Source organism: Schistocerca piceifrons, chromosome X (assembly GCF_021461385.2).
Source record: "Schistocerca piceifrons isolate TAMUIC-IGC-003096 chromosome X, iqSchPice1.1, whole genome shotgun sequence".
NCBI lineage: Eukaryota > Metazoa > Arthropoda > Insecta > Orthoptera > Acrididae > Schistocerca > Schistocerca piceifrons.
This window is the reverse complement of record NC_060149.1, coordinates 303,303,249-303,329,978: the sequence shown is the minus strand read 5'-3', so window position 1 is coordinate 303,329,978 and position 26,730 is coordinate 303,303,249. Positions and strand designations below refer to the sequence as shown.

The 26,730-nt window shown below is 39.2% G+C and overlaps 1 protein-coding gene across 3 annotated transcripts in view; it reads left to right on the top strand.

Moving 5' to 3' along the window:
• The window catches only part of LOC124721553 (GATOR complex protein NPRL2), a 169,039-nt gene that overhangs the window by 26,911 nt on the left and 115,398 nt on the right, over positions 1 to 26,730 (top strand). The window contains exons 1-3 of one of the 3 annotated variants that reach the window (XM_047246587.1): positions 6,130 to 6,148; positions 17,658 to 17,855; positions 20,356 to 20,447. In XM_047246587.1, the coding sequence (XP_047102543.1) occupies positions 17,796 to 17,855; positions 20,356 to 20,447 (152 nt within the window). In that variant the 5' untranslated portion in view covers positions 6,130 to 6,148; positions 17,658 to 17,795. Of the gene's footprint in view, positions 1 to 6,129; positions 6,149 to 15,819; positions 17,856 to 20,355; positions 20,448 to 26,730 lie in introns of those variants that run through there. The other 2 variants (XM_047246586.1, XM_047246585.1) reach the window with 2 other exon arrangements.

Here is a 26,730-nt window from a genome sequence, read left to right as displayed (position 1 = left end):
CTCATGGTACACAAAATGGGTCAGATCGTTGTTGCAGAAGCAATGAAAAAAGCATGCCAAATTTAAAAGAACGCAAACTCCCCAAGATTGGCAAAGTTTTACAGAAGTTCGAAATACAGCACGTACTTCAATGCGAGATGCTTTTAATAATTTCCACAAGGAAATTCTGTCTCGAAATCTGGCAGAAAACCCAAAGAGATTCTGGTCATACATAAAGCACAGCAGTGGCAAGATGCAGTCAATACCTTCATTGCGCGATAAAAACAGTGAAGTCACTGATGACAGTGCCACTAAAGCAGAGTTATTAAACATGGTTTTCTGGAACTCCTTCACCAAAGAAGTCGAAGTAAATATTCCTGAATTCCAATCAAGAACAACTGCCAAGATGATAAACATAGAAGTAGATACCCTCGGTGTAACAAAGCGGCTTAAATCACTTAATAAAGGCAAGGTCTCTAGTCCAGATTGTATACCAGTCAGGTTCCTCTCAGAGTATGCTGATAAAATAGCTCCATATTTAGCAATTATATACAGTCACTCGCTCAAAGAAAGATCTGTACCTAAAGACTGGAAAATTTCTCAAGTCACATCAATACCCAAAAAGGGATGTAGGAGTAATCTGCTGAATTACAGGACTGTATCACTAATGTCGATTTGCAGTACGGTTTTGGAACATTTACTGTATTCGAAAATTATGAAGTACCTCGTAGAAAACGATTCAGAAAATATCATTCTTGTGAAACACAACTAGCTCTTTATACTCGTGAAGTAATAAGTGCTATCGAGAGGGGATGTCAAATTGATTCCATATTTTTAGATTTCCAGAAGGCTTTCGTCACCGTTCCTCACAAGCTTCTTCTATCCAAACTGCGTGCCTATGGAATATCGCCTCAGTTGTGCGACTGGATTCGTGATTTCCTGTCAGAAAGGTCACAGTTCGTAGTAATAGACAGAAAGTCATCGAGTAAAACAGAAGTAATATCCAGCATTCCCCAAGGAAGTGTTATAGACCCTCTATTGTTCCTGATCTATATTAACGACATAGGAGACAATCTGAGTAGCCATCTTAGATTGTTTGCGGATGATGCTGTCATTTGCCGTCTTGTCAAGTCATCAGATGATCAAAACGACTTGCAAAATGATTTAGATAAGATATCTTTATGGTGCAAAAAGTGGCAATTGACCCTGAATAAAGAAAAGTGTGAAGTTATTCACATGAGTACTAAAAGAAGTCAGCTAAATTTCAATTATGTGATAAGTCACACAAATCTGAAGGCTGTAAATTCAACTAAATACTTAGGGCTTACAATTACAAATAACCTAAACTGGAACAAACACATAGATAATATTGTGGGTAGAGCAAACCAAAGACTGTGATTCATTGGCAGAACACTTAGAAGGTGCAACAGGTCTACTAAAGAGACTGCTTACACCACACTTGTCCGCCCTGTTCTGGAGTATTGCTGTGTGGTGTGGGATCCGCATCAGGTGGGACTGATGGATGACATTGAAAAAGCACAAAGAAGAGCTACTCGTTACGTATTATCGCGAAACAGGGAAGATAGTGTCACAGTCATGATACGTGAATTGGAGTGGCAATCATTAAAACAAAGGCGTTTTTTGTTGCGATGCGATCTTCTGATGAAATTTCATTCACCAGTTTTCTCCTCCGATTGCGAAAACACTCTGTTGCCATCCACCTACATAGGGAGAAATGATCTTCACAATAAAATAAGAGAAATCAGTACTCGCACAGAAAAATTTAAGTGCTCGTTTTTCCCACGTGCCGTTCGCGAGTGGAACGGTAGAGAGACAGCTTGAAGGTGGTTCATTGAACCCTCTGCCAGGCACTTTATTGTGAATAGCAGAGTAATCGTGTAGATGTCGATGTAGATGTTGATGAATACTAGGATGGTTCCTTTGAAAGGACACAGCACTTTCCCTTCCTATCCTTTCCCATCTGAGCTTGTGCTCCATCTGTAATTAAACACCAGTCTTCCTTCCTTCCATCTTGGCTACAATAATGCATCCAGTTCGCTGTTCATAGTAGCTTACCCAAATTTATATTTTCTTGTTCATTATTTCATCTACTCTTACATTAACCTTATTTTATTTCATGTTGATAACCCTATATTTGCCTTCAAAAATCTTGTTCTTCCTGCTACCACAATGTACTATTTTCCACTATATCTTACTTCAATGTATCCCATCAAATTTCTGCAGTTTACAATTTGTTTCTGAATTCTGTTATATAATCTGCCTGAAACAGTCTCTTCCACATACACAACCTCCTTTCGTGATTCTTAAACCATGCTCCATGCAAAATTCTAGCAAGTTGTTTCTCCTGTTCATGCCTTTCTGCCACTGAATGTTCTGCTACTAGTTTTTCATCTGCAAATTTTGTCAAATTATGGCTGATGTGACACTTTTGAACTTGGTATTTATACAATAATATAAAGTAAGAAGAAGAAAAAGAACTACTTCTCCATCTACTTAACAAATATATTGTTTATGTTCTCATTATCTGTATGTTGGCTGTACCTTTAAATGATCAGAAAACCACTGAAAAATTCAACGTGCAAATAAAGTGTGACGACTTTCTTTAAAGAGCATCAGATTTTTGTGAAAGTGAATGGTGCATTTTATGATTGTTTTTGTTCTTGTTTGAGAATTTTTTATTTATCTTTGAGTTGTGTTATTCTAACAGAGAAAGGCTTTTGTAAGTATTAGTGTCAATAACTTCACTGTTTCACAAAGAAATCCATTACTTAATAATTATGTATAAGTATTAATAATAATTAAATTAGGTTTTTTGTCCTTAACCAGTTTCACCTCGGACAATGCAAACAGTGCAAAGTTGCAGTATTATGTTGAGTCCATGTTAAGCTGAAGGCACAGTTTAAATGCCAGAGGAAGGCAAGAACATACAACCCCAAGTACAACTATGCCTAGTAGAACACTGTGGTGTTCAAACCAACTGTCATATTGAGGACAACTGTATTTAATAACAAAATCTAAATAGCACACTACAGTTGTTGTTGGTGTTGTTGTTGTTGTTGTCGTCGTCGTCGTTGCCTTCAGTCCAGAGACTGGTTCAAGCAGCTCTCCATGCTACTCTATCCTGTGCAAGCTTCTTCATCTCCCAGTACCTACTGCAAACTGCATCCTTCTGAATCTGCTTAGTGTATTCATCTGTTGGTCTCCCTCTATGATTTTTACTCTCCATGCTGCCGTCCAATACTAAATTGGTGATCCCTTGATGACTCAAGAGCATATCATACCAACAAATCCCTTCTTCTAGTCAAGTTGTGCCACAAGTTTCTCTTCTCCCTAATTCTGTTCGATACCTCCTCATTAGTTATGTGATCTACCCATCTAATCTTCAGCATTCTTCTGTAGCACCACATTTCGAAAGCTTCTATTCTCTTCTTGTCCAAACTATTTATCGTCCACGTTTCACTTCCATATGTGGCCACACTCCACACAAATACTTTCAGAAATGACTTCCTGACACTTAAATCCATACTCGATGTTAACAAATTTCTCTTCTTCAGAATTACTTTCCTTACCATTGCCAGTCTCTCTACTTCGACCATCATCAGTTATTTTGCTCCCCAAATAGCAAAACTCATCTACTACTTTAAATGTCTCATTTCCTAATCTAATTCCTTCAGCATCACCTGACTTATTTTGGCTACATTCCATTATCCTCATTTTGCTTTTGTTGATGTTCATCTTATATCCTCCTTTCAAGACACTATCCATTCCGCTCAACTGCTCTTCCAGGTCCTTTGCTGTCTCTTACAGAACCACAATGTCATTGGCGAACCTCAGAGTTTTTATTTCTTCTCCATGGATTTTAATACCTACTCTGAATTTTTCTTTGGTTTCCTTTACTGCTTGCTCAATATACCAATAGAATAACATCGGGGATAGGCTACAACCCTGTCTCACTCCCTTCCCAACCACTGCTTCCCTTTCATGCCCCTCGACTCATATAACTGCCATCTGGTTTCTGTACAAATTGTAAATAGCCTTTCGCTCCCTGTGTTTTACCCCTGCCACCTTCAGAATTTGAAAGAGAGTATTTCAGCCAACATTGTCAGAAGCTTTCGCTAAGTCTACAAATGCTAGAAATGTAGGTTTGCCTTTCATTAATCTAGCTTCTAAGATAAGTCGTAGGGTCAGTATCGCCCCACGTGTTCACGTGATCTTCCCCAAAGTCGGCTTCTACCAGTTATTCCATTCGTCTATAAAGAATTCGCATTAGTTTTTTGCAGACGTGACTTATTAAACTGATAGTTCAGCAATTTTCACATCTGTCAACACCTGCTTTCTTCGGAATTGGAATTATTATGTTCTTCTTGAAGTCTGAGGGTGTTTCGCCTGTGTCATACATCTTGCTCACGAGTTGGTAGAGTTTTGTCTGGGCTGGCTCTCCCAAGGCTGTCAGTAATTTTAATGGACTGTTGTCTACTCCCGGGGACTTGTTTCGGCTTAGGTCTTTCAGTACTCTGTCAGACTCTTCACGCAGTATCATATCTCCCATTTCATCTTCATCTACATCCTCTTCCATTTCTATAATATTGTCCTCAAGTACATTGCCCTTGTACAGACCTCCTATATGCTCCTTCCACCTTTCTGAGAGAGAGAGAGAGAGAGAGAGAGAGAGAGAGAGAGAGAGAGAGTGTGAGAGTTTGGTTTTGGAAACATTCTATGTCCTATAATGTGTGATTAGGAGACATTTAGAAGATAAAAATGCATCCATTGTTGCACCAACCACAGAGTTGTACATAGTTCTTTCTCAGGAATGGGATCAATTGCCAATAGAATTCAGGATTCTCTTCACTTTGATGACATCACACCACTACCAAGCTTAACTGGTAGAAAGAGTAAACGTATCCTGTATTGTTTCATTTTTAAATCACTTTTGCAGTTTTGTTGCTTTTTCTTTAGAATGCGTATTTCCATTTTCTGACATTTATTAATTGTGTATTCTGGACTCTGCAAGGTACTGTATTTTTGTTATTAAGCATTACATTTTTCAGTAACACTCCTAACATTTGTTAGTGAAACATGCTCTCATTTCCTGACTACACTCAAATGTTGAATTGTCGTGCATTAGTGTTTTAACAAATTCTACATTACTGTTTATTACCTCATAAGTTTTCACCAGCAGCTAATCACCCACTTCTCAGCTGTTAGTCCATTCCTCGGAGCTCTTCTTAAAGTTGTAATTTTATAAGTGCTTAGCAGTAAGTACTATAGTCAGTCAGAAATGTGTTTACTTGGCCCTAATTCCGACAGGCCAGCTTTGTGTACCATGGAAACTCACTTAACTGGTAAGTGACTTCAGAACTTAAGAAGAATAATTATCAAGTGCAGAAACTTACTTACATTATTATCTATATAATATTCACACATTTTCTTTTAAATTTCAGTGGTCCATACTGATTATGGTTGCATACTGATAATTGGGCTTTTCTGTCCTTTATTGAGATTTGCATGATACTGACAGTTTCTGTATGAAATGAGGTTCTGTAGATGTCCTACCACAACTGTGCCTAGTATGGGAAAAAAAGGGAGATATATTGGTGAAGAAAGCCTGAATGATGTAATTAAAATGTAACCCAATACTTGAATGAGAGTGACATCAGTAAAAATCAGGAATTTGTTTGTAAACTAGCTGTAAATGAAAGGAGTAATTAGGAAACTGTTCATGAACATTGGCATCTATAGTGCATGAGAATGTACCTGCATTTCATTGGTCTTCTAGCAGTACTTCCTCAAGGATGTGAAGGACAATGTGATGATGCATCTATTTGTTGACTTTTTTTCTGTGTAAAGGTATTAACAAGATTTTGCATATCATAGAAAGTTTTGACAAGTGACATAGTTGTGAGCAACATGTGCTAACTAATATTTCTGAATTTGTTTCAGATAACTGAGAAAATTCCATGAATTCTGGAAATGATATTTAGAAATATGAGGAAGGTGATCTGATGCTAGAAGAAAACTGCTGCATGCAGTGTCTCTCTTCAGTGAGAATGGTGTATGCCTTTCTGATGCATTAAGGGATCCCAAAATATTATATCTCATAAAACATGTTTGTCTGGAAAAAAATAAAGCAACTGGCTGGATAGTGAAAGTAACCAATATTTTAAAATTAAATGTGTTATTCTTCTTTGGGAATAACTTCCAAAGAAGAAAATCTTTATAGGAAATACTAGTTATAACTACTCATATACTAATTTTCCAATTATACAATTGTTATACCAGCTCTTAGTTATTCCTCTACTCAGAAGTTTTCAAACTAGGCTGTGACACATTAATCATTTGTCACCTTTTGATTAAATTAACTATAGCTGAGAAATTTCTGAAAGTTCAAAAAAGACATCTCGCCACACTGAGATTGAACTTAAATTGTACCAATCTTCTGTTTGTATTTTATTTTTGCCACAGGAATATCTAAGAATGATTTGAATTTTTTAGGATTGGAACTAAATGTTCTAGGAGAGCATGTATCAAGCACAGAAATATTCTGCGAGCCACAATCTTGTAATATACTGTGTCTTGGTTCTCAACAACTCCTTTTTCTCTTACTGTGTTTAAGCATACAATCTTTGAAGTAGGTTGATGTGCTAATCACCGTGTCACCAAAAACAGTTAAGATATTCAATGTTTACAAGGATATGCCATCAAGATAATACTGGTTGCTAGTGGTTTTACTCAAAAGCAACACTGTTAAATTTTTGTTTATGAGTGGATCATTCACGTGTCATAATTAATATGAAGCTATTTTTGAGACAGTGATGATGTAAGAAATTAAAAGATATTTTTGAAAGGTTAGAGGAAATATGTGGCAAAATGCCACATATTAAAAAAAAATTGTGAGAAGTGTCAACTGAAAATATTTAACGTAACTGTACATCTGCTTCTGTTCTCTGCCAGCCCCATTCAGGTGTTTGGCAGAAGGTGCTTCAGATAACATTGTAATTTCCTCTCTTCACTGTTCCATTTGCAAATGGAGCCCGGGAAGAAGACTGCCAGTAAGTCTCCATATGACTTTCAAGTGCTGTGATTTTCTCATGGTCATTTCACAAGGTGTGAAGGTGTGTGTGGTACGATGTAACATATTGTCCGTTTCTTCTTGCAGTGTGAGATCTCAGAACTTCAACAGTAAACCTCTCTGTGATGCTCTCTGCCCTATTTGTAGCATCAAATACTGGAATTCTTTGAGCATCACCAATGACACTTTCGTACTTAATAGCAAACCTATGTTAAAATGAGCTGTTTTTATTGGGATCTACTCCATATCTTCTATTAATCCAACTGGGTAAGAATCCCAGACTGGTGAGCAACACTCGAGAATTGCTCAAAGCAATATTTTGTGAGGCACTCTTTCATAGATTAATTATATTTCCTTAAGATTCTTCCAGTGAATTCCAATTATGGTATTTGAATTTACCAATAATTAAAGGCTTGTCTATTTGTGAATTGTAATTGCCACAGTTTACGAACTACTTGTATGAAAGTTTAAACATAAAGCAACTCTTGCCATTTTGAATGGTTTCAACACATGTAGGACATGTCACTAAACAGTGGAGAAAATTACCTCTTTACACTAATTCATTACTGTGTGTGCACAGCTTGATGGAAACCTGCTTGGGAAACTACCTTGAACAAGTAGATAGTTTGAAATGTTGTTGTAATTGTTGTTTTTGTGGTCTTCAGTTTGAAGACAGGTCTGACACAGCTCTCCATGCTGCTCCACCCACTGCAAGCCTGTTCATTTTCGAATAACTGCTACAGCCTGCATCGTCTTGAACCTGCCTACTGCATTCATCTCTTGGTCTCCTCCTACAATTTTTACCCTCCGCACTTTCCTCCAGTACTAAATTGGTGATCACTTGATGTCTCGGAATGTGTCCTATGAACTGTTCCTTTGTTTTAATAAAGCTATGCCACAAATTTTGTTTCTCCCCAGTTCTACTCAGCACCTCCTCAGTAGTCACATGATGTACCCATCTAATACTTGTCTGAACTGCTTATTGTCCATGTTTCACTACCATACAAGGATACACTCCAGACAAATACCTTCAGAAAAGACTTATATATTCATTGTTAAATATATATATATATATTAATTTTTAACAAGCTTCTCATATTCAGAAATGCTTTTCCTGCCACTGCTGGTTCACATTTTATCTCCTCTCTACTTCGGCCATCATCAGTTATTTTACTGCACAAATAGCAAAACTTGTCTGCTGCTTTTATTGTCTTATTTCCTAATATAAATCCCTTAGCATCACCAGATTTAATTTGTCTACATTCCATTACCCTTGTTTTGCTCTTGTTAATGTTCATCTTATATCCTCTTTCCCAGATATTGTCCATTCTGTGCAACTGCTCTTCCAAGTCCTTTGCTATCTCTGACAGAATTGTAGTGTCATCAGCAAACTGCAAAGTTTTTATTTCTTCTCTCTCAACATGAATTCCTTCTCCAAATTTTTCTTTGGCTTCCTTTACTGCTTACTCAACATACAGTTTAAATAACATTGGGGATAGGCTAAAACCCTGTCTCACTTCTTTCTCAACCACTGCTTCCCTTCCGTACCCCTCAGCTCTTGTGCAGAAACCAGATGGCAGTTACAAGTTGTGTGTAACCCTTTGCTACCTGTATTCTACTCATGCTATCTTCAGAATTTCAAAGGGTGCATCTAAAAGTGTCAAAAGCTGTCTCCACAGATACCATAAACCAGATTTGTCTTTTCTTAACTTACCTTCTAGGATAAGTCGTAAGGTCATTGTTGCCTCGCATGTTCCTTCCTTTCTCCAGAATCCAAACTGAATTCCCTGAGGTTGCCTTCTACCAGTTTTTCCATTGTTTTGTAAATAATTTGTGTACGTATTTTGCAACCATGTCTTGTTAAACTGATAGTTCAATAATATTCCCACTTCATCAGAACCTGCATTCATTGGGCTTGGAATTACTACATTCTTCTTGAAGTCTGAGGGTATTTTGCCTGTCCCATACATCTTGCACACCAGATGGAATAATTTTGCCATGGCTGGCGTTTCCAAGTATATCAGTAGTTCGATGGGATTTCGTGTGCCCCAGGGGCCTTGTTTCGGCTTAGGTCTTTCAGAACTCTGTCCAGTTCTTCTCATCTCCCATCTCATCTTCATCTGTGTCCTGTTCCAGTTCTATAATATTGTCTTAAAGTTCATTTCTCTTGTATAGCACTCCTTCCAACTGTCAGCTTTCTCTTCTTTGATTACTACTGGTTTACCATCTGAACTCTTAATATTCAGATACCTCCAAAGACCTCCTTAGTTATCCCATTGGTGATAGCTATCTTTTCCTAGTTATGTATGCTTCTATATCCCTACATTTGTTTTTATCCATTCCTATGTAGCCATTTTGCACTTCCTGTCACTCATTTTTTAGGTGTTTGTATTCCGTTTCACCTGCTTCATTTGCTGCAGTTTTATATTTTCTCCTTTCATCAGTTACATTCCATATCTCCTGTGATTATCCAAGGATTTCTTCTAGGGCTAGTCTTTTTACATCTTTGATACTTTGTTGGCTTCAGTATTTCACCTCTCAAAGCTACCCCATTCGCTTCCACTATATTCCTTTCCCCTTTTTGTCAATTACTGCCTCATGTTCCTGCATCCCTCTATATATTTTATGTATTGATGTCATTGGGGGTCAGGCGTTCACCATAAAAAATACACAGCATGCCGAGGGGTGTCCAGCTTCACGCTGACACACCTCTACCCTCTCCCCCCCCCCCCCCCCCCTCCCATTTCCTTTAGATTTATAAACTTTCACCATCATCACCACAACCACCACCACTATCACTATCACTATTACTAGTGGGCGTACTGGTTCTTATTTTAATCCAACTTCTGAATATGAAACATGAAAGATATTAATCAAGGTGAGAAGACTAGTGAGATAAACAGTCCAACAACTAATGGCAGCTACAACACAAACATAACTTCGCACAATATGTCCACATGGCAGTCACCTACTAGTATAATTACAGTATGATACATGACATTGAAGGGGCTCAAGTGCCCTAAACTAAAAAGACTTGCACCAAACTGTAAAGTACAAGTCTAAATAAAATTGTATGCTACAAGAGCTTTATAAGATGCCCTCCACATGGCAGTCCGCCATGCTGACCACTCATCTATGGTGTTGGACACACATGGCTCATAGCGTAGTGCAAATTGAACAATAGCAAAATACTTAGTCTTCTATTGTACTTGCAAAGGGCACAAGGTTTGATAGCATATGTGCTGCTGCAACATTTTATGTAATGAAGGTGTCTGTTGCATGGCCAAAACTTTTACCGATAAAATTAATAAGCAATGTGGTCAGTGAGTAAACATGTTTGATACTAGTAAAGTTCTACAATTCTGGTCAATTTGTGTTGCTTTTTGAAATTACTTCCACTATAGTCATTAATAGATCTCTTAAATCTTTTAAACTATGCATCACATCACTTCCTGTCCCCTTGTAGCTAGGAATATTCATTCTGCTTGTCCTGCACGAACCCTCAATTCATAGGAAATCTGTACTTTCAGTTCTGTTTCAAATTTACCTTGTCTGTCTATGTGTAGAAGAGAATTTTTTCATTTAAGAACAACACTAAAAGTGTGTTGAAAATTGATTCCACACTTCTGTTTTTATATTTCACTTTCTCCCCACCACCATGAAAGTGAAATGAAAAGTACTTGAGTGAAAATAAATAATTACTTGTGAGATTAACAGAAATTACGGTGGATGGTTCCCGTCAGTTTTTCGAAATGGTGGTATTAGTGTTGCAGCCTCTTTTGTTAGTTGCATATTATGTATACATCTTCACTTTTGTTTATTTATAATAAAGCAATATGATAATGTTTCCTGTGTAAGTAGATATCAATAAAACTGTTGTTTCCTATGTCATGTCAGAGGATATTGACATTTGGTAATGTTGTGTCAGTGTAAATTACTCTGACACAAGATATTTGTAAAAGAAAAATAGAGGGAAACATTCCACGTGCGAAAAATATATCTAAAAACAAAGATGATGAGACTTACCAAATGAAAGCGCTGGCAGGTCGATAGACACACAAACAAACACAAACATACACACAAAATTCAAGCTTTCGCAACAAACTGTTGCCTCATCAGGAAAGAGGGAAAGAGAGGGAAAGACAAAAGGATGTGGGTTTTAAGGGAGAGGGTAAGGAGTCATTCCAATCCCGGGAGCGGAAAGACTTACCTTAGGGGGAAAAAAGGACGGGTATACACTCGCGCGCACACACACATATCCATCCACACATATACAGACACAAGCAGACATATTTAAAGACAAATATGTCTGCTTGTGTCTGTATATGTGTGGATGGATATGTGTGTGTGTGCGCGAGTGTATACCCGTCCTTTTTCCCCCTAAGGTAAGTCTTTCCGCTCCCGGGATTGGAATGACTCCTTACCCTCTCCCTTAAAACCCACATCCTTTTGTCTTTCCCTCTCCTTCCCTCTTTCCCGATGAGGCAACAGTTTGTTGCGAAAGCTTGAATTTTGTGTGTATGTTTGTGTTTGTTTGTTTGTGTGTCTATCGACCTGCCAGCGCTTTCGTTTGGTAAGTCACATCATTTTTGTTTTTAGATATACATATATCTTTGTCTGCCTGTCTGGGCAGAAACACATTGTTCCCAAAATTTTGAAAATATAGTGTTGTATGTCTGGTTCACTTTCTACAGTTGTGGAGTGCTGGATTAAATGTGTATCACTATTTGCAAATAAATTTCAGAATGTAACACTACCACTGTGAAAGGTGTTGAACGTGGAAGCAATTTGCTGTTTATCGCTTGCCTTTGCTCGCTCTGTAACAGTGTAGTGTTGTGTCACACATAGTATTCTGCTAAATATGGGAGTGGAATATATGTGATGGAGTACAAATAATTTAAGTAATAAAGATTACAAATTGCCCAACAGTTGAGGTGCTGAGTAGCAGCAGGCACATAAACAAAACTGAGTACATTACTAACTTTCAGACAAATCCAGTCAGGTTTTATATTGAACTGGAACAGCTTAACTGTATCCTTTGTCAAGTCTTACCATCATGCCTAGAAATGAGGATCATCTTACCTACAATCCTTCTCATTCCTCCCAAAGTGATATTTCACTGTGCACCCAATCTGTGGAGTATCCTAGTCCATCCTTACACCACACCAACTCACAACCCTTTTTTACAGGTTCACTGGAAAGTCCAGTTGCAAGATCTTTCCAAAGCTCTAGCACATTCTACTCCAGTCTTGTCACAGGATTATCCTACCCTTTCCTAACAGAAGCAGGACAACCTGTGAAAGCAATAATGTCTTGTACCAGCTCTGTTGTAACTTATGCATAGCATTTTGTGAGGGCATGACAACCAACCAGCTGCCCGTTCAAATGAATTGTCATTGATAAACTGTAGCTAAGGACACCCCTGCCACGTTACACTAATTTCACTCATACTGCATGTACGCCCTCTTCTTCATAGTCTTCTTTTCTCCTCTGTTACATCTTCTCTTCCCTGTCGACTCCTCCATGTCATTTTGTGGTGTGCACAGCTCCTCTAATGTGTCCAGAATGAGTTCACTGGTGCCACATACCTATCCCATGAGCCTGTTACTTCCTTTTGTGGCGGCGTTCGTAGCGACAAACACTTGGCTGTAGAAATGGCTTACGAAGTCACCGCCACACTTTTAATAGCGGCCGACCGGTCCGCTGGAACAGTAAACAGAAAGATGAAACCCCAAACACTCTGATTAAATAAGTCAGTACTTATCTTTATTCATGAAGATACAGAAACACAGTAGTGAACTCGGTGTCTACAGAAATCTGTCTAGTTCGAGTCGGAGCGGCTAGGTCAGCGTCGGCTGACGACAAACAACAACTCTGCTGCGATGAACACACAACTGACTAGCAAGTACACGATTCGGTGGCGAGTATACAACTGAGCGGCGAATACAGAACTGTCCTAGCGCTCGCGACTCCAGCGCTTAAGAAGCCAGAAGCCAGCGGTGGCGCGCGCAGACTTGCGGCGATTTGCTGTCTCGCTGGCGCTGCTTATGCGGACGGCGTCCGGACTTTGATGCTGCCAACCTTTTGGCAGCGGGCTCGGTTGGCATTACTGGCTAGGACATAACACTTCCCACTTCCAGTTAGTCTACGACCTTTCCCTAACCCCCTGCCCCCCAACTCCTGCCTCCTGTCTCCCCTCTCCTACTACACACAAGCTTCCCACTTCCAGATGTCAACCACTTTTCCCTAACCCCCTCCCCCCAACTCCTGCCTCCTTTCTCCCCTCTCCCACTACTCGTAACACAACCCCTTTCCACCCGAACTGTGCTGCTATGCCAGTAGAATGTAGACAGCTGGGACAATGTAGGCATACAGATGTATATATTTGTGTGTTACTCTGTAGCTCTGGAAGAAGATGCATTGAAAATCTAATAATGTTCTCAGTCTTGTTTATGTGTCTGTCAAAGATACACTACCTCAACTACCTTTTAATTTATTTATATTTTGTTAAATCGTTTGCCATGACAGCTCGCTGCAGCTCTTTAGCACTGCTACTTTCATATCGTTACTAATGTGATTTCTTCATTGTTCCACTTGTTTAGGCTAATCATCACATTAGTTACAGATGTGCCTGCAAAGAAATCAAAAAACAGAAAGCTATTGCATTAGTTAAAGTTTTGATGACTGCTTGAATGAAGTTTGGTGTTTTATGCAGTACAAAGTTAGTGATGCCATGCCATGTGATAAGGATTTTGCCATGTGTTTAAAGCAGTTCTGTATTTCAAAATGGAATAATGAGATACAAAAATCACAAAGCAATTTCAATGATCAGTGGAACCTATAAATAATTATGTATATGTTTGTTTTCTGGCACTAGCACAAGCTCTGGTGATTGTGAAACTGGAGCTCTGTTTATGTATCTGCAAGGATGCTGTAGAATGTTTTAATACAATAGCTGTCAATTCAGACACAGTTCCTACAGAAGGGATCATTTCCTCCTCCTCAACAGTTTCTATTTCTTTTTCTGTTTTTCTTGTCATTATTGAGTGGCTCATGTGAGCTATAACAGAATAATGAAGCCTGATTAATTCGTAAATGATACTTATGTTTTATACGATACGCTATATAAATTTTTGAATAATCTGTTTTATTATAAAATCTGTTGTTAGGAGGTGAAATACATACGTAATAACTAATAAGAATATATTGTGATATACAATTCTACAAGCAAACAAGACATTTCTAATTTCTAACTATCTGTGGAAGAAAATACAGGGAATGCTTAAAAAACAAAGTTTACAGAAGCTTGTGAATCAGCAATACTCAGCTGCATTTAATGCAGCTACATACATAAATGTACTGCAGTAAAGAAACTGGAGGTTTATAGTTTTTGGAGATGTTGGGTGGTAATTATTTTTTCACATGTCAGATATTGAGGATTGGAGCTGATAGAAAGTGGGATGGGGACACAAAACACAAATCAATAAGAGGGATTCATAATAGAAACCGAGAAAGGAAAACATTTAGTACCGTTGCAATGATTCATTTGTGCCTTTCAGATTAAACATTTAACAATTCACCTTTGTAACTGTATATATTGAAATCCTCAGTACTTAAGATATAACAGTCGGAGGAACGTAACAAGCCTATACGGAGAGCAAAGGAAGGATATTAACAATACTGGTCCGAGCAGTGAAGAGGAATGACATTTAATATGTAACAAGATTTTTTTTTTTAACCTTGATTATGAACTGCAGCCTTGGTTTCATTGCTGAACCTCAATAAGAAACTCAGTAGGAGATTGGAAGATCTTAGTGATTATAGGGAAGATTTAAATAGATTACAGAGTGAAGAGGAGGAGTTTTAGAAGTGGAGATTTGATACTGTGCAGTACAGTAAGTGCCTGTTGTAGTTAGTACACTAATATTGGTGATTGAATTGTGTGTGCTTTTCCCACCATTCTCATGATTATTAACAAGGAGTAAATAAATTCGGAAGTTAAAGAAAGAGTCCTGTTAAGAACACTCTGTTCGTGACTTGATAACTGTTGACTGTGAGTATTTTTGGTTTTATAAACTTTCATGAGAACCATTAGGGACTGGACATTTTTATTTGTAAATGCTTATATACAAGCTGATACTCTGAAAGTCAAAAGGAAAACTATGCAACAAGGGACAAAAATGCAAAGTCTTTTTGATAAAGAGTGCCACGTAGGTTTTTGTTGCCTATCCTGCTAGATTGGTGATTTTTTGACAACGTAGGGGTAGGTCTCAACTACAGTTGGCAGGTTAATTTACAGAGGAATTAAAAAAGTATAATGTCGGAGAAGCCATCCTGATAAAAACATTCATAATAAAATGGTTTAAAGCTCTTCAGACACTCAAAATCAGAAATTGTGCAATGAGGCAAACAGGAGAAACGGGTAATTACAACAGAAATGTGTAGATGCCCGTAAGTGAAAAATGTATTTTGCTATACAATAGCAGTTTTTTAAGAAAGGAAATTGTATTATTATCAATAATACTGGCAAAGCTACATTCTCATGATAAATGATTACTAAATTGTTTGCATAAATATCTATTTGAAAAAGTTAGTTATTTCTGTACACTGATCTTCACTACTGTCATGAACCAAAATTAAAATGCACTAGCCATGTATTTTTCCCTAAATTTTCTAAGTTATGTATGAATGGTATCTTCTTTTTACATTTGAATCTCTGTGCATGGCCCACTCCTTCTCAAGGACTAACTTAATCAGTAAGCTAATCTCAAACTCTTCTTCTCTTACTACTGTATCCATGTTTTTTTGTACAAATTAGATTTGCAGCATGTTAAATATAGCTCCATAAGATGTGATTACACATTTATGAAATTTGATATCTTTTATTCCCTACACTTCAAAGGAACAGAAATATTTTGCGTTGCCAGTTCAACCTCTGGTACCTGTCATGTGTGGGGTGTAAGCATTCTTGTAGCACCACTTGTTTGATGATGGCAATTTTTCATTCATTTGCTATCAGTACTCATTTAACAGTATAATTTCTGCAGGATAGCAGAAATAAGATCCAAATTATTGTTTTGAGGAGATTTTCCATTCATCCCAGCATATATACACGGACCTTAAAGAGCGTAGTCATTATCTCATTACTAAAGATTACAGAAGGTGCGGAAAGCTCCATACAAAAATTAAAATTTCGTTTATCATGCAATCGAAAGCCACAGAATCCCCAGGGAAACAATTTCTGTAACTGAATATTTGCTTATGTTGGTTATGTAATGACTGAATAACATGATGATATGGTGATGTGTGATTCTATATTGCCACATCTGACTAGAGTGACAAATTTGGGTCATTATTTGTGTACATTCTTTATATTGTAGCACGTATGTGAGCTTTACATTATGAAATGCATTACTTTTTTCCTGAACCACTGGGCTGAGAGATCAGAATCAATATGGAAAACTATTCCTTGACATTTTGTCTCCCACTGTCAGAGACAGACCTTGATGGAGTAGTTGCCCGCATCTCGTGGTCGTGCGGTAGCGTTCTCGCTTCCCACGCCCGGGTTCCCGGGTTCGATTCCCGGCGGGGTCAGGGATTTTCTCTGCCTCGTGGTGGCTGGGTGTTGTGTGATGTCCTTAGGTTAGTTAGGTTTAAGTAGTTCTAAGTTCTAGGGGACTGATGACCATAGATGTTAAGTCCCATAGTGTTCAGAGCCACCGATGGAGTAGTTCTGACTTTTGTCAGAGCAAGTGAATGAACGTTCCTGTGCCACTGAATGAAATTGAAGTTTCAAGAGACTATCATACATGTAGGCTATCACGACTGGTGTTTACTCCAGTTAAAACTTCCAGGCAGTGCTGTTTTACCTCTGAAGATATCTCCCACAGTCAGTGATGAAATGTCAGGGTATAGTTTTATATATCAACCAGCATGTATCAGCCCAGAAGTTTTAACTGATATATACACTGGCCTTGGAAACTTACATTGTGTGGAGTTCTTTTGATGATTCAGTTTCCTCCACTGTGGCACATTTTATTAGACTGTTCCTGCAGTTGCTGTGCAAAAGTGTTATATACTTTTGTATGTTGTGATTGACCTTAAATGGACATTTGATTTGAATTTATTTAATGTTGAGTGCCTTGGACCCAAGAATCATTGATACCAAGTCAATATGCATTGGTTTTCTTGATTCCATACAGCCCTCATAATGCATGCAAAACAGGACGTCCCATTTTTTTTGTAATACTGACACAATAGATTTGAGAGATAGAATGTTGAAAACATATAGTGATGAATCCCACTTGCTAACACACTGTTATTCAGATGGGTGGCAGAGGAGTTCTCATGTGGGATTAAGTTGGACTCCTGGTTTATCTACTATCGTGCTTCAACTACAGACAAACAACAGGGGATCTTATTATTAGATTGTGTGCATCCATTTGTTCACCTACAGTTGCATGGAGTCAACCTATACCACCAACAAGCCTTTTTTTGTGCTATATATGACTCAGTCTAATCATTATGCATGTAATGCCGATGTACTGTATTCAGAAACAATATCAATTGTCAACCTTTTAAATTCAAGCACAGAGTCTCGAAGAATGTGCTTGCTCATAATCGAGGAAACATTGCCCATTTCCGGCTATTGAACTCTTGTTGGCTGGCAATGTGTTAAATCGCACAATAACCAGTGCAGCTACCACACCACAATAACATACATAAAATGGGCTCACCTACTGGATGTGTGGAGAGGGAGAGTGGCCTTTCAATGACAGGAGTGCAGGTAGGGTTGAAAGCATTTTGTGAAGTGCAAAAAATATACTTTTCATGCAGATGATGTTCTATGACAGAGATGTGACACGGAAGTAAAGCAAGGGTTTTGTTATAGCACTTTGTTAAGTCTTTCATGTTCAAATCTGACACTATACAGTTGCAACAACTATACACACAGCTCATGTATATACTGTGTGTGTGTGTGTGTGTGTGTGTGTGTGTGTGTGTGTGTGTGCGCGCGCGCGCGCGTGCACACCACATACTACATCATAAAGATTGGCAGCAATGACAGAAGGCATGAAATCAAGTTCTAGCACCCGAGCTTTCTTTCAAATTTACATTTTACACAGTGTACAAAAATTCACTAAGCTGACTTACAATAAGCTTGTAACATCAACTGGGAAGTAAACTCATTTTTTCACTTCTCTGTTTCTCTCATCAAGCCTAAAATAACACTTTAACGGTGGTGAACATATGGAATACAGCTCGTAAGAAAAGCATTAAACAGTAACAGCGATGGTGACAAAGTTTGTCACTAAGCAGATGTCTGCATTTATGCTTATAGTTTAACCAATTAGCTGCTGTAATGTTTTTGGTGTAATTCAACATGTTCATCAATTTTTGATTTTTTCTGGGTGAGCACAAAGGATGATCTCCCAAAAACGCATGTTTTGAACATATAATTTGTGGTCGTAACATGTCAGAAAGTGGCTTGATGAAATTCATTACCATAAATTATTGTATAAACATTGCATTGTACATTTAATTTCCTTCACTTAGACAGATTTTATACAAAGTATTGGAGAAGATTGAGATTTTTAATCATATATGCCAATTACATGTGCTTTTGCCCATATTTTGCGGGGTTTTAACATTTTCCTCAATTCTTCATTTCCCTCAGTTTTGCGTTTTTTAAGTCTGGACCACAATAAAATGTAAAACAGGGGTTTCACTGTATCAGTTCTTTCATCTTTAGGATGTGTTGTGTTCGGTGATATAGTGGTAAAGCACATGCCTAGAAACAGAAAGCAGTGGGATCGAATCCCAGTCGTACAACAGAATATTTCGGTCCGCCTTCAAACCAAGTTTTCCCATCTCAGTGCTGTGAAGATTCATCAGATAGGATACATGATTGAGATTCCACATTAAAGTGTAGGTCCCCATTCCCCGATATGATTATTGTGGCAGATTAGGAACACAAAAGTCACCTAAGTGGATTCCAATTGAAGATTTGCTCTAGGCCATTGAGTTCCATATTATTATTATTATTATTATTACTATTGCTTTGATCATCATCATTTAAATTAATTTTTCACTAATATTGGTATAGTCACTCATATTTCTTTGGTAAATTCCATCTACTTAGATTTCCAACAGCTGTTCAGCACTACACCTCACTCTCAACTTGTAAACAAGATATGCTCATGTAGAGTATTCTCTCAGATTTGTGACTGGCTCGAAGAATTATTGAATAATAGAACCCAGTAAATTCTGTTGGGTGGTGAATATTCAATAGAAATGAATGTAATATATAAGCCTCAATGAAGCACAACAGGTCACTAATGTTCTCAGTAGGCACAAATGATTTGTCAGAAAGGGTTAGCAATATTTTCATATTGTTCACTGCCAGTGCTGTAGGCAAGGGGAAAGTATTGTTGTTCAGTGATTATCATAAGGAGATTCAGAACAACTTGCACAGAATTTCTACAAGATGTAATCAAATGTTCATTGGTCACAACAAATAAAAGAAGCCTAATGTTATCAGATTATTAATTTAGTGGTAAACTTCTGGAGCCCATCACATTGTTTTATTAATTAGGATTGCTAAAAAGTGATATTAAATGAGATGAACATACAAAATCTACTGTAGGGAATGTGAATGGAAAACTTAGATTTGTTGGAAGGGTTCTAGGAATAATGCTCCAGTATTTGGAATTCTTATCAAGTTGTCATGATTGCAGGTGTCAAACAAGAACTGTGTTGTGTTGGCATATGCTCATGGAACTGAAATGGGAATTGTGGAAGAAAGATGATATTGTTCTTTCAAAACTCAGTTGTGTCAATTTTTCAAGTAGAGTCAAAGATAGGAAAAAGAATTTGAGCTTTGAAGTGTTATGTAGTCCATTTCTCTATGAAACTGATATGCGAGGAATTTTTTCTCACATTGTTGTCTTGTTGCATCAGCATATGTGATTGGTTCTTACAGAACATTGATGTCAGTCTTCTCATCCCATATTGAAATAAGATATTTAAATGTGTTCTTTGTACTAACACTGCATCTTTAACTCTTGTTTTCCGTTTGGTAGTTACTTACATATTTTCTTTCATGGTAATTTGTTCAAATATATAGGAGTTTTATTTTTGTTTTTAATTTTTTGTGGGGAGGGGCAATATTTATCTTCTGTTTTGTTTGTTTTGAAGCATTTGACTGCTGGAGAGTCTATTGTATACATCAATAAAAAAACTAGCTTCACAAATTTGTGGATATTGAATATTTCTTTTTTTTCCAGGTTCCCGAGGATTATGTGTCAAAGGAAGTATTTGATGCAGTCAATGTGTACATTATTCCTAAGCCTCAGCTGCAAAGAAGCATCCTGACCATGTACGTTCATTAAGTAGTTTCACAAGCAGCTGCTGTTGCTGCAACTGGTACTACATTATTATTGTTGTTGTGATTTGCTCTTTATGTTAATGCAGCTCATGTCACAGACTTAAAAATTTAATATTGTGTTGTGTCCAGAATGAACCAGTCACCCAATAGGAGAGAGTGCAAATGAAACTTCCTGACTTACTCCCTGAAGTTATCTAATGGGCCAGGGCTTGCATGTAGACCTTTGCCTTTTATGTGCAGTGCTGTTACCAACTGATGTTACCAGACACACATAAAAGCCCAGCTCAGTTTTCCATAGCCAGTACCTTTTTTGTACCTCGTGATGCATAGTCTCAGTCTCTGAAGCAGTTGCAATACTGTTTGTGGTAGAAGTGAAATTGACATGAAAGCTGCTGCGTGATGTTAGATTGAAAGGTTTGCACCAGTCCATCTGCAACACAACATTTCTTTGTAATACTGTCAATGTGTACAGGTTTCAACTAGTACTTGTCTATTTCCACCAAGATTAACATGAAACAAAGCTAATGCATACAGACAAAAATGATGCCAATAACCTAAGAAGAAACAATATTTTTGACTCCGTAATATTGTAACATTTTTTACAGTTTATCATAGTTTTTATTATAAACAGTAATGTATCAGATGTAATATACACTCCTGGAAATGGAAAAAAGAACACATTGACACCGGTGTGTCAGACCCACCATACTTGCTCCGGACACTGCGAGAGGGCTGTACAAGCAATGATCACACGCACGGCACAGCGGACACACCAGGAACCGCGGTGTTGGCCGTCGAATGGCGCTAGCTGCGCAGCATTTGTACACCGCCGCCGTCAGTGTCAGCCAGTTTGCCGTGGCATACGGAGCTCCATCGCAGTCTTTAACACTGGTAGCATGCCGCGACAGAGTGGACGTGAACCGTATGTGCAGTTGACGGACTTTGAGCGAGGGCGTATAGTGGGCATGCGGGAGGTCGGGTGGACGTACCGCCGAATTGCTCAACACGTGGGGCGTGAGGTCTCCACAGTACATCGATGTTGTCGCCAGTGATCGGCGGAAGGTGCACGTGCCCGTCGACCTGGGACCGGACCGCAGCGACGCACGGATGCATGCCAAGACCGTAGGATCCTACGCAGTGCCGTAGGGGACCGCACCGCCACTTCCCAGCAAATTAGGGACACTGTTGCTCCTCGGGTATCGGCGAGGACCATTCGCAACCGTCTCCATGAAGCTGGGCTGCGGTCCCGCACACCGTTAGGCCGTCTTCCGCTCACGCCCCAACATCGCGCAGCCCGCCTCCAGTGGAGTCGCGACAGGCGTGAATGGAGGGACGAATGGAGACGTGTCGTCTTGTGCGATGAGAGTCGCTTCTGCCTGGGTGCCAATGATGGTCGTATGCGTGTTTGGCGCCGTGCAGGTGAGCGCCACAATCAGGACTGCATACGACCGAGGCACACAGGGCCAACACCCGGCATCATGGTGTGGGGAGCGATCTCCTACACTGGCCGTTCACCACTGGTGATCGTCGAGGGGATACTGAATAGTGCACGGTACATCCAAACCGTCATCGAACCATCGTTCTACCATTCCTAGACCGGCAAGGGAACTTGCTGTTCCAACAGGACAATGCACGTCCGCATGTATCCCGTGCCACCCAACGTGCTCTAGAAGGTGTAAGTCAACTACCCTGGCCAGCAAGATCTCCGGATCTGTCCCCCATTGAGCATGTTTGGGACTGGATGAAGCGTCGTCTCACGCGGTCTGCACGTCCAGCACGAACGCTGGTCCAACTGAGGCGCCAGGTGGAAATGGCATGGCAAGCCGTTCCACAGGACTACATCCAGCATCTCTACGATCGTCTCCATGGGAGAATAGCAGCCTGCATTGCTGCGAAAGGTGGATATACACTGTACTAGTGCCGACATTGTGCATGCTCTGTTGCCTGGGTCTATGTGCCTGTGGTTCTGTCAGTGTGATCATGTGATGTATCTGACCCCAGGAATGTGTCAATAAAGTTTCCCCTTCCTGGGACAATGAATTCACGGTGTTCTTATTTCAATTTCCAGGAGTGTACACTGAAATATCTTGGGATGAAGCCAGACTGAATGCTTTGAAAATATCTGGTCTGTACACTCCAATTAAAATTACTTTGTAATTGATGTTTCAGTGAGGGGTCAGCCGCCATTCAATCATAGTCCTTTCTCAAGTGCCACGTGCCATGCTGTGTTGCCTATTGTATAGATACATGTGGCGCCTCGTGAAGCATGGCTGGCAGATTGCCAGCAACACTGCCCCCCCCCCCCCCCCCTCCCCCCGTACCACTGCTGCCACTGCAGTGTGTCAATCACAAAGTAATTTTAGTTGCAGTGTAAGTTACAGGCATGAAGGTTTTTATACAGCAAGTCCCTTCAGACGATGTGCATGACTCAGTTTTTATTTTTTAGTTAATCATTTAATTTATTTATTTTTGTACATCAGTGTTTGGTGGAAAGATTCCCAGGGTGACTAAAATAAGACTGCCTTGGAAGATGCACATCAAACTCTAATAAAATTATTATATATTATTCAATTCATAAGTGACGTGGATTTTTATGCCTGTTGGTATGTGGTATGTAAAGAAATGAAAAATTGGGGATCCAAATGTTCCTATACCACTCCTTTCAGTAATGTTAGAATTGAACATGTGCCGCTTGTGTTGAAATTTTAACGTATGATAACAGAAAATTTGTGAGGATGAAGATGTATGTCCTCCTTAATAATTTTCTGACACAACTATTTTATTATACTGACAGGCACGTTTGACCAGCATTTTAATTTTCTCATACTTTCCTGCTTGTAATCTTTCACTTTAACCATGTTTTATTGTGTTCAGACATACTTAGTTTAGTTAGTTTTATAATGACCTCATTGCTGTTTAGATTCCTTGTCCACCCAACCTGTTACAGGGCCAGTTACTTTGTGCTAAGGCTTGATCCTTATCATACTAACCTTCAGTCAATACCAGAAAGCTCTTTGGAGGTCGACTCCTTCTTCCAGTTTGCTGTGTAGTCTAGTTTAAAAATTCATTTTTATGAGGCTTATATTGGTTAGATCATTGTATTAAATATGAAGCGCTAAGTAAATGGACACTATGGATGTGTATTGCAGAGACATTCATAAGACAAGTATGTAGAATACATGAGTGTTTTAGCCCTCAACAAATATTACAGACACAGTGGGGATCTTACCATTCTTGGTGAAAGATGATCTAGCACAGTGATTTAGTTGTTCCAGTGCTACCAGTTATTCAGTTATTACATCCAGCAATGAATAACAGTCTCTTACACAGGTCAGGGAGATAGTTTGAATTTATTCTGACCGAAACCTCTTGCTTTTTCTCCCTCCTTGTCATCAGAAGAATATCTGAGTTGCTTCGATGAGTACGATTTAACTGGTGTTCGGCTGAAGTAAGTCGATTTGATTGTGGTAACAGGCTGATCTGTAGTGTAGCTTGAGGCCTAGGTTAGGTTGTAAGGTGATAATTTGGTTTTGAGTTGATAAAGCTGAATGAATTTGAATTCTAAATAAAGGTTGTGGTAACAGATTGACCCAATTTTTATGTTCACAACAGGTGTAATTGGTCGATATCAGCCAAACGTAATATATACCATAATCATTTTAGCCATGCATGGTAACGCAACTGCTTCCAGGGTTGGGGAGTTACCGTATTTACTCGAATCTAAGCCGCACTTTTTTTCCGGTTTTTGTAATCCAAAAAACCGCCTGCGGCTTAGAATCGAGTGCAAAGCAAGCGGAAGTTCTTAAAAATGTCGGTGGGTGCCGCCACAACTTAGTTCTGCCATCGAATATATGTAGCGCTACACAAGCATGCTTTGTAGGCACAAAGATAAATACTGGCGCCAAAACCTCTGCGTCAGTAAATAAATTATAAAAAAAAAGGTGGAAGACAAGCTTTTTTTCTCCGCGCCGAGTTTCGACCACTGCATTTTCATACATTATCCAACGAAGTAAATACTAATTCCGTATTGTTCATCTTCGAATGTAGCAGCATTTCAATGTACTACGAAAACCCGACTGGCAAGAATGTTCAGGATGTTTGTCAATATGGCCAACTCTGCGTTCTGAATTTTTTCCTATCTGTGAGAAGAGATGGTTGCTAATACGAACTTTTATAAATTGTGAATCACATGCAGTATTCTCGTCACCATAAGAATAATACGAATATAAATATTTTGCCATGTATTGTTTCGTGTTTGCTACTATCTCATTTAAATCCTGTCTGCGTAATAAACCACAAAACTAGAGTGAGACAACAGCAAACGCGGAAGAATGTACATATCATGTCATGTTTATATTCGTATTATTCTTATGCTAAACAGTGATACAGTCAGAAATGAAGCAAGGCTGTTGTGTCTAGGCAAGACAGCCTAGACACAATGCGAGGAAGCCGAAAGGCACGCGTTTAGCTCACGCAGGCAAGAGATAGGTCTGTAACAGGATACGTAATGAATGCTATAAAGAAAAGTACGTAGCTTCTGGAATACTTAACTTTAATCCATCCTTGGTACATCGCTCTTGACTATACAAGTGAGACTCTATAGTTTCAGACAATATACTGCTAATGGCGCCTTGCTAGGTCGTAGCCATGGACTTAGCTGAAGGCTATTCTAACTATCTGCTCTGCAAATGAGCGAGGCTTCGTCAGTGTGCATCGCTAGCTACGTCGTCTGTACAACTGGGGCGAGTGCTAGTACATCTCTCGAGACCTGCCGTGTGGTGGCGCTCGGTCTGCGATCACTGAGTGGCGACACGCGGGTCCGACATGTACTAATGGACCGCGGCCGATTTAAAGCTACCACCTAGCAAGTGTGGTGTCTGGCGGTGACACCACAGAGGCAATTGGCTAGATTTTTAAATCTAAGATGACTCTAATTTCTGTGCAGAATGCAATGTACTAAAGAGGCGCCTGCAAAGATTTTCAAACGGAGAAAATTTTTCGCTAAACTCTCGTTCAGAACATCTTCTATCATACGCAGTCTATTATTTGGTTCTTGTTAATCATTATCAAAGAAAGCAGCAGTGTGAGTAACAACAAGTAGCAGTCTCTTGCCATTGTTTCGCTAATGAGACGATTTCTCTCTCTCTCTCTCTCTTTTTCTTTTTTTTATTTGTAAGCGGCGGTAGCGCACTCAAAAGCAAGCCATGCTGCGATCGGCGACAGGCCGTAAATATGCAGTATCAGAGTACGACAAACAATGCATGACACAGTACAGTAATGCATTTTCAGCGTAGAGTGACGTAAACACCTACAATAAAGAAAACTGCGCTTATCAGATCAAAGAAAAATAAGCAATCAATTCAAACCAGACGAAGCACATGAAAAAGGAAGGGTACCCGTATAAATACGGATGGAGCGCCTGACGCATAGCAATGGCTACCTGGTAAAGCTTAACTGCTAAGCTTACGACTCGAACCAAACTACTGTAGCTGTATCGTCATTCATTCGACCTAAATTGTCTCATATTACAGTGGACCAACTTTGTTTCGATTTGGAGATGCTGCCTAAAGCTTTTCTCTCCCCTTGAATTTCGAGTCTCAAATTTCAGGTGCGGCTTAGATTCGGGAAATTTTTTTTCCTTGATTTCGAGTCTCATTTTTCAGGTGCGGCTTAGATTCGAGTGCGGCTTAGACTCGAGTAAATACGGTATGCCAGTCCCAGATTGAATCCACCCAGCAGATTAACTATGAGGAGTCGATGTGCCAGTCAGCCTGGATGTGGTTTTTAGGTGGTTTCCCACATACCACTAGGAGAATACTGGCTGGTTCCCATGTCCTTCCCCAGATACACACTATGCAGACATTTATAACACTTCCTCACACTTGAACATAGAATTTATTTTACATACAGACAGACTAGGTACACTGCTTCTGTCGTAGGAGGTGCATAGGCGACTGGTGTCCTTAGTTATATGGTTTTCTTAAACACTTACTCAGCATCTGTTGTTTGCAGCTACATCCTTCCTGACTGGATAACATTTCTGAATCAAAGATGAGGTCTTCAAACTGGCAACATGCTGATAGAAAGTTCTCTGTAGAGCAAGGTCTTAGTCTCACAAGATCTTGTATTCTGACATGGCCCCACTATCTGAGCTGCCACTTATTAAGCAAGCATGCCTACTCACTGTAAAACTTATTTGTTTGGGACTTTTTCCCTTTGTGAGATCTGGAGGATTCTCTTGAGACAATGGGTATGACAACTGTTGTGTTCTTAT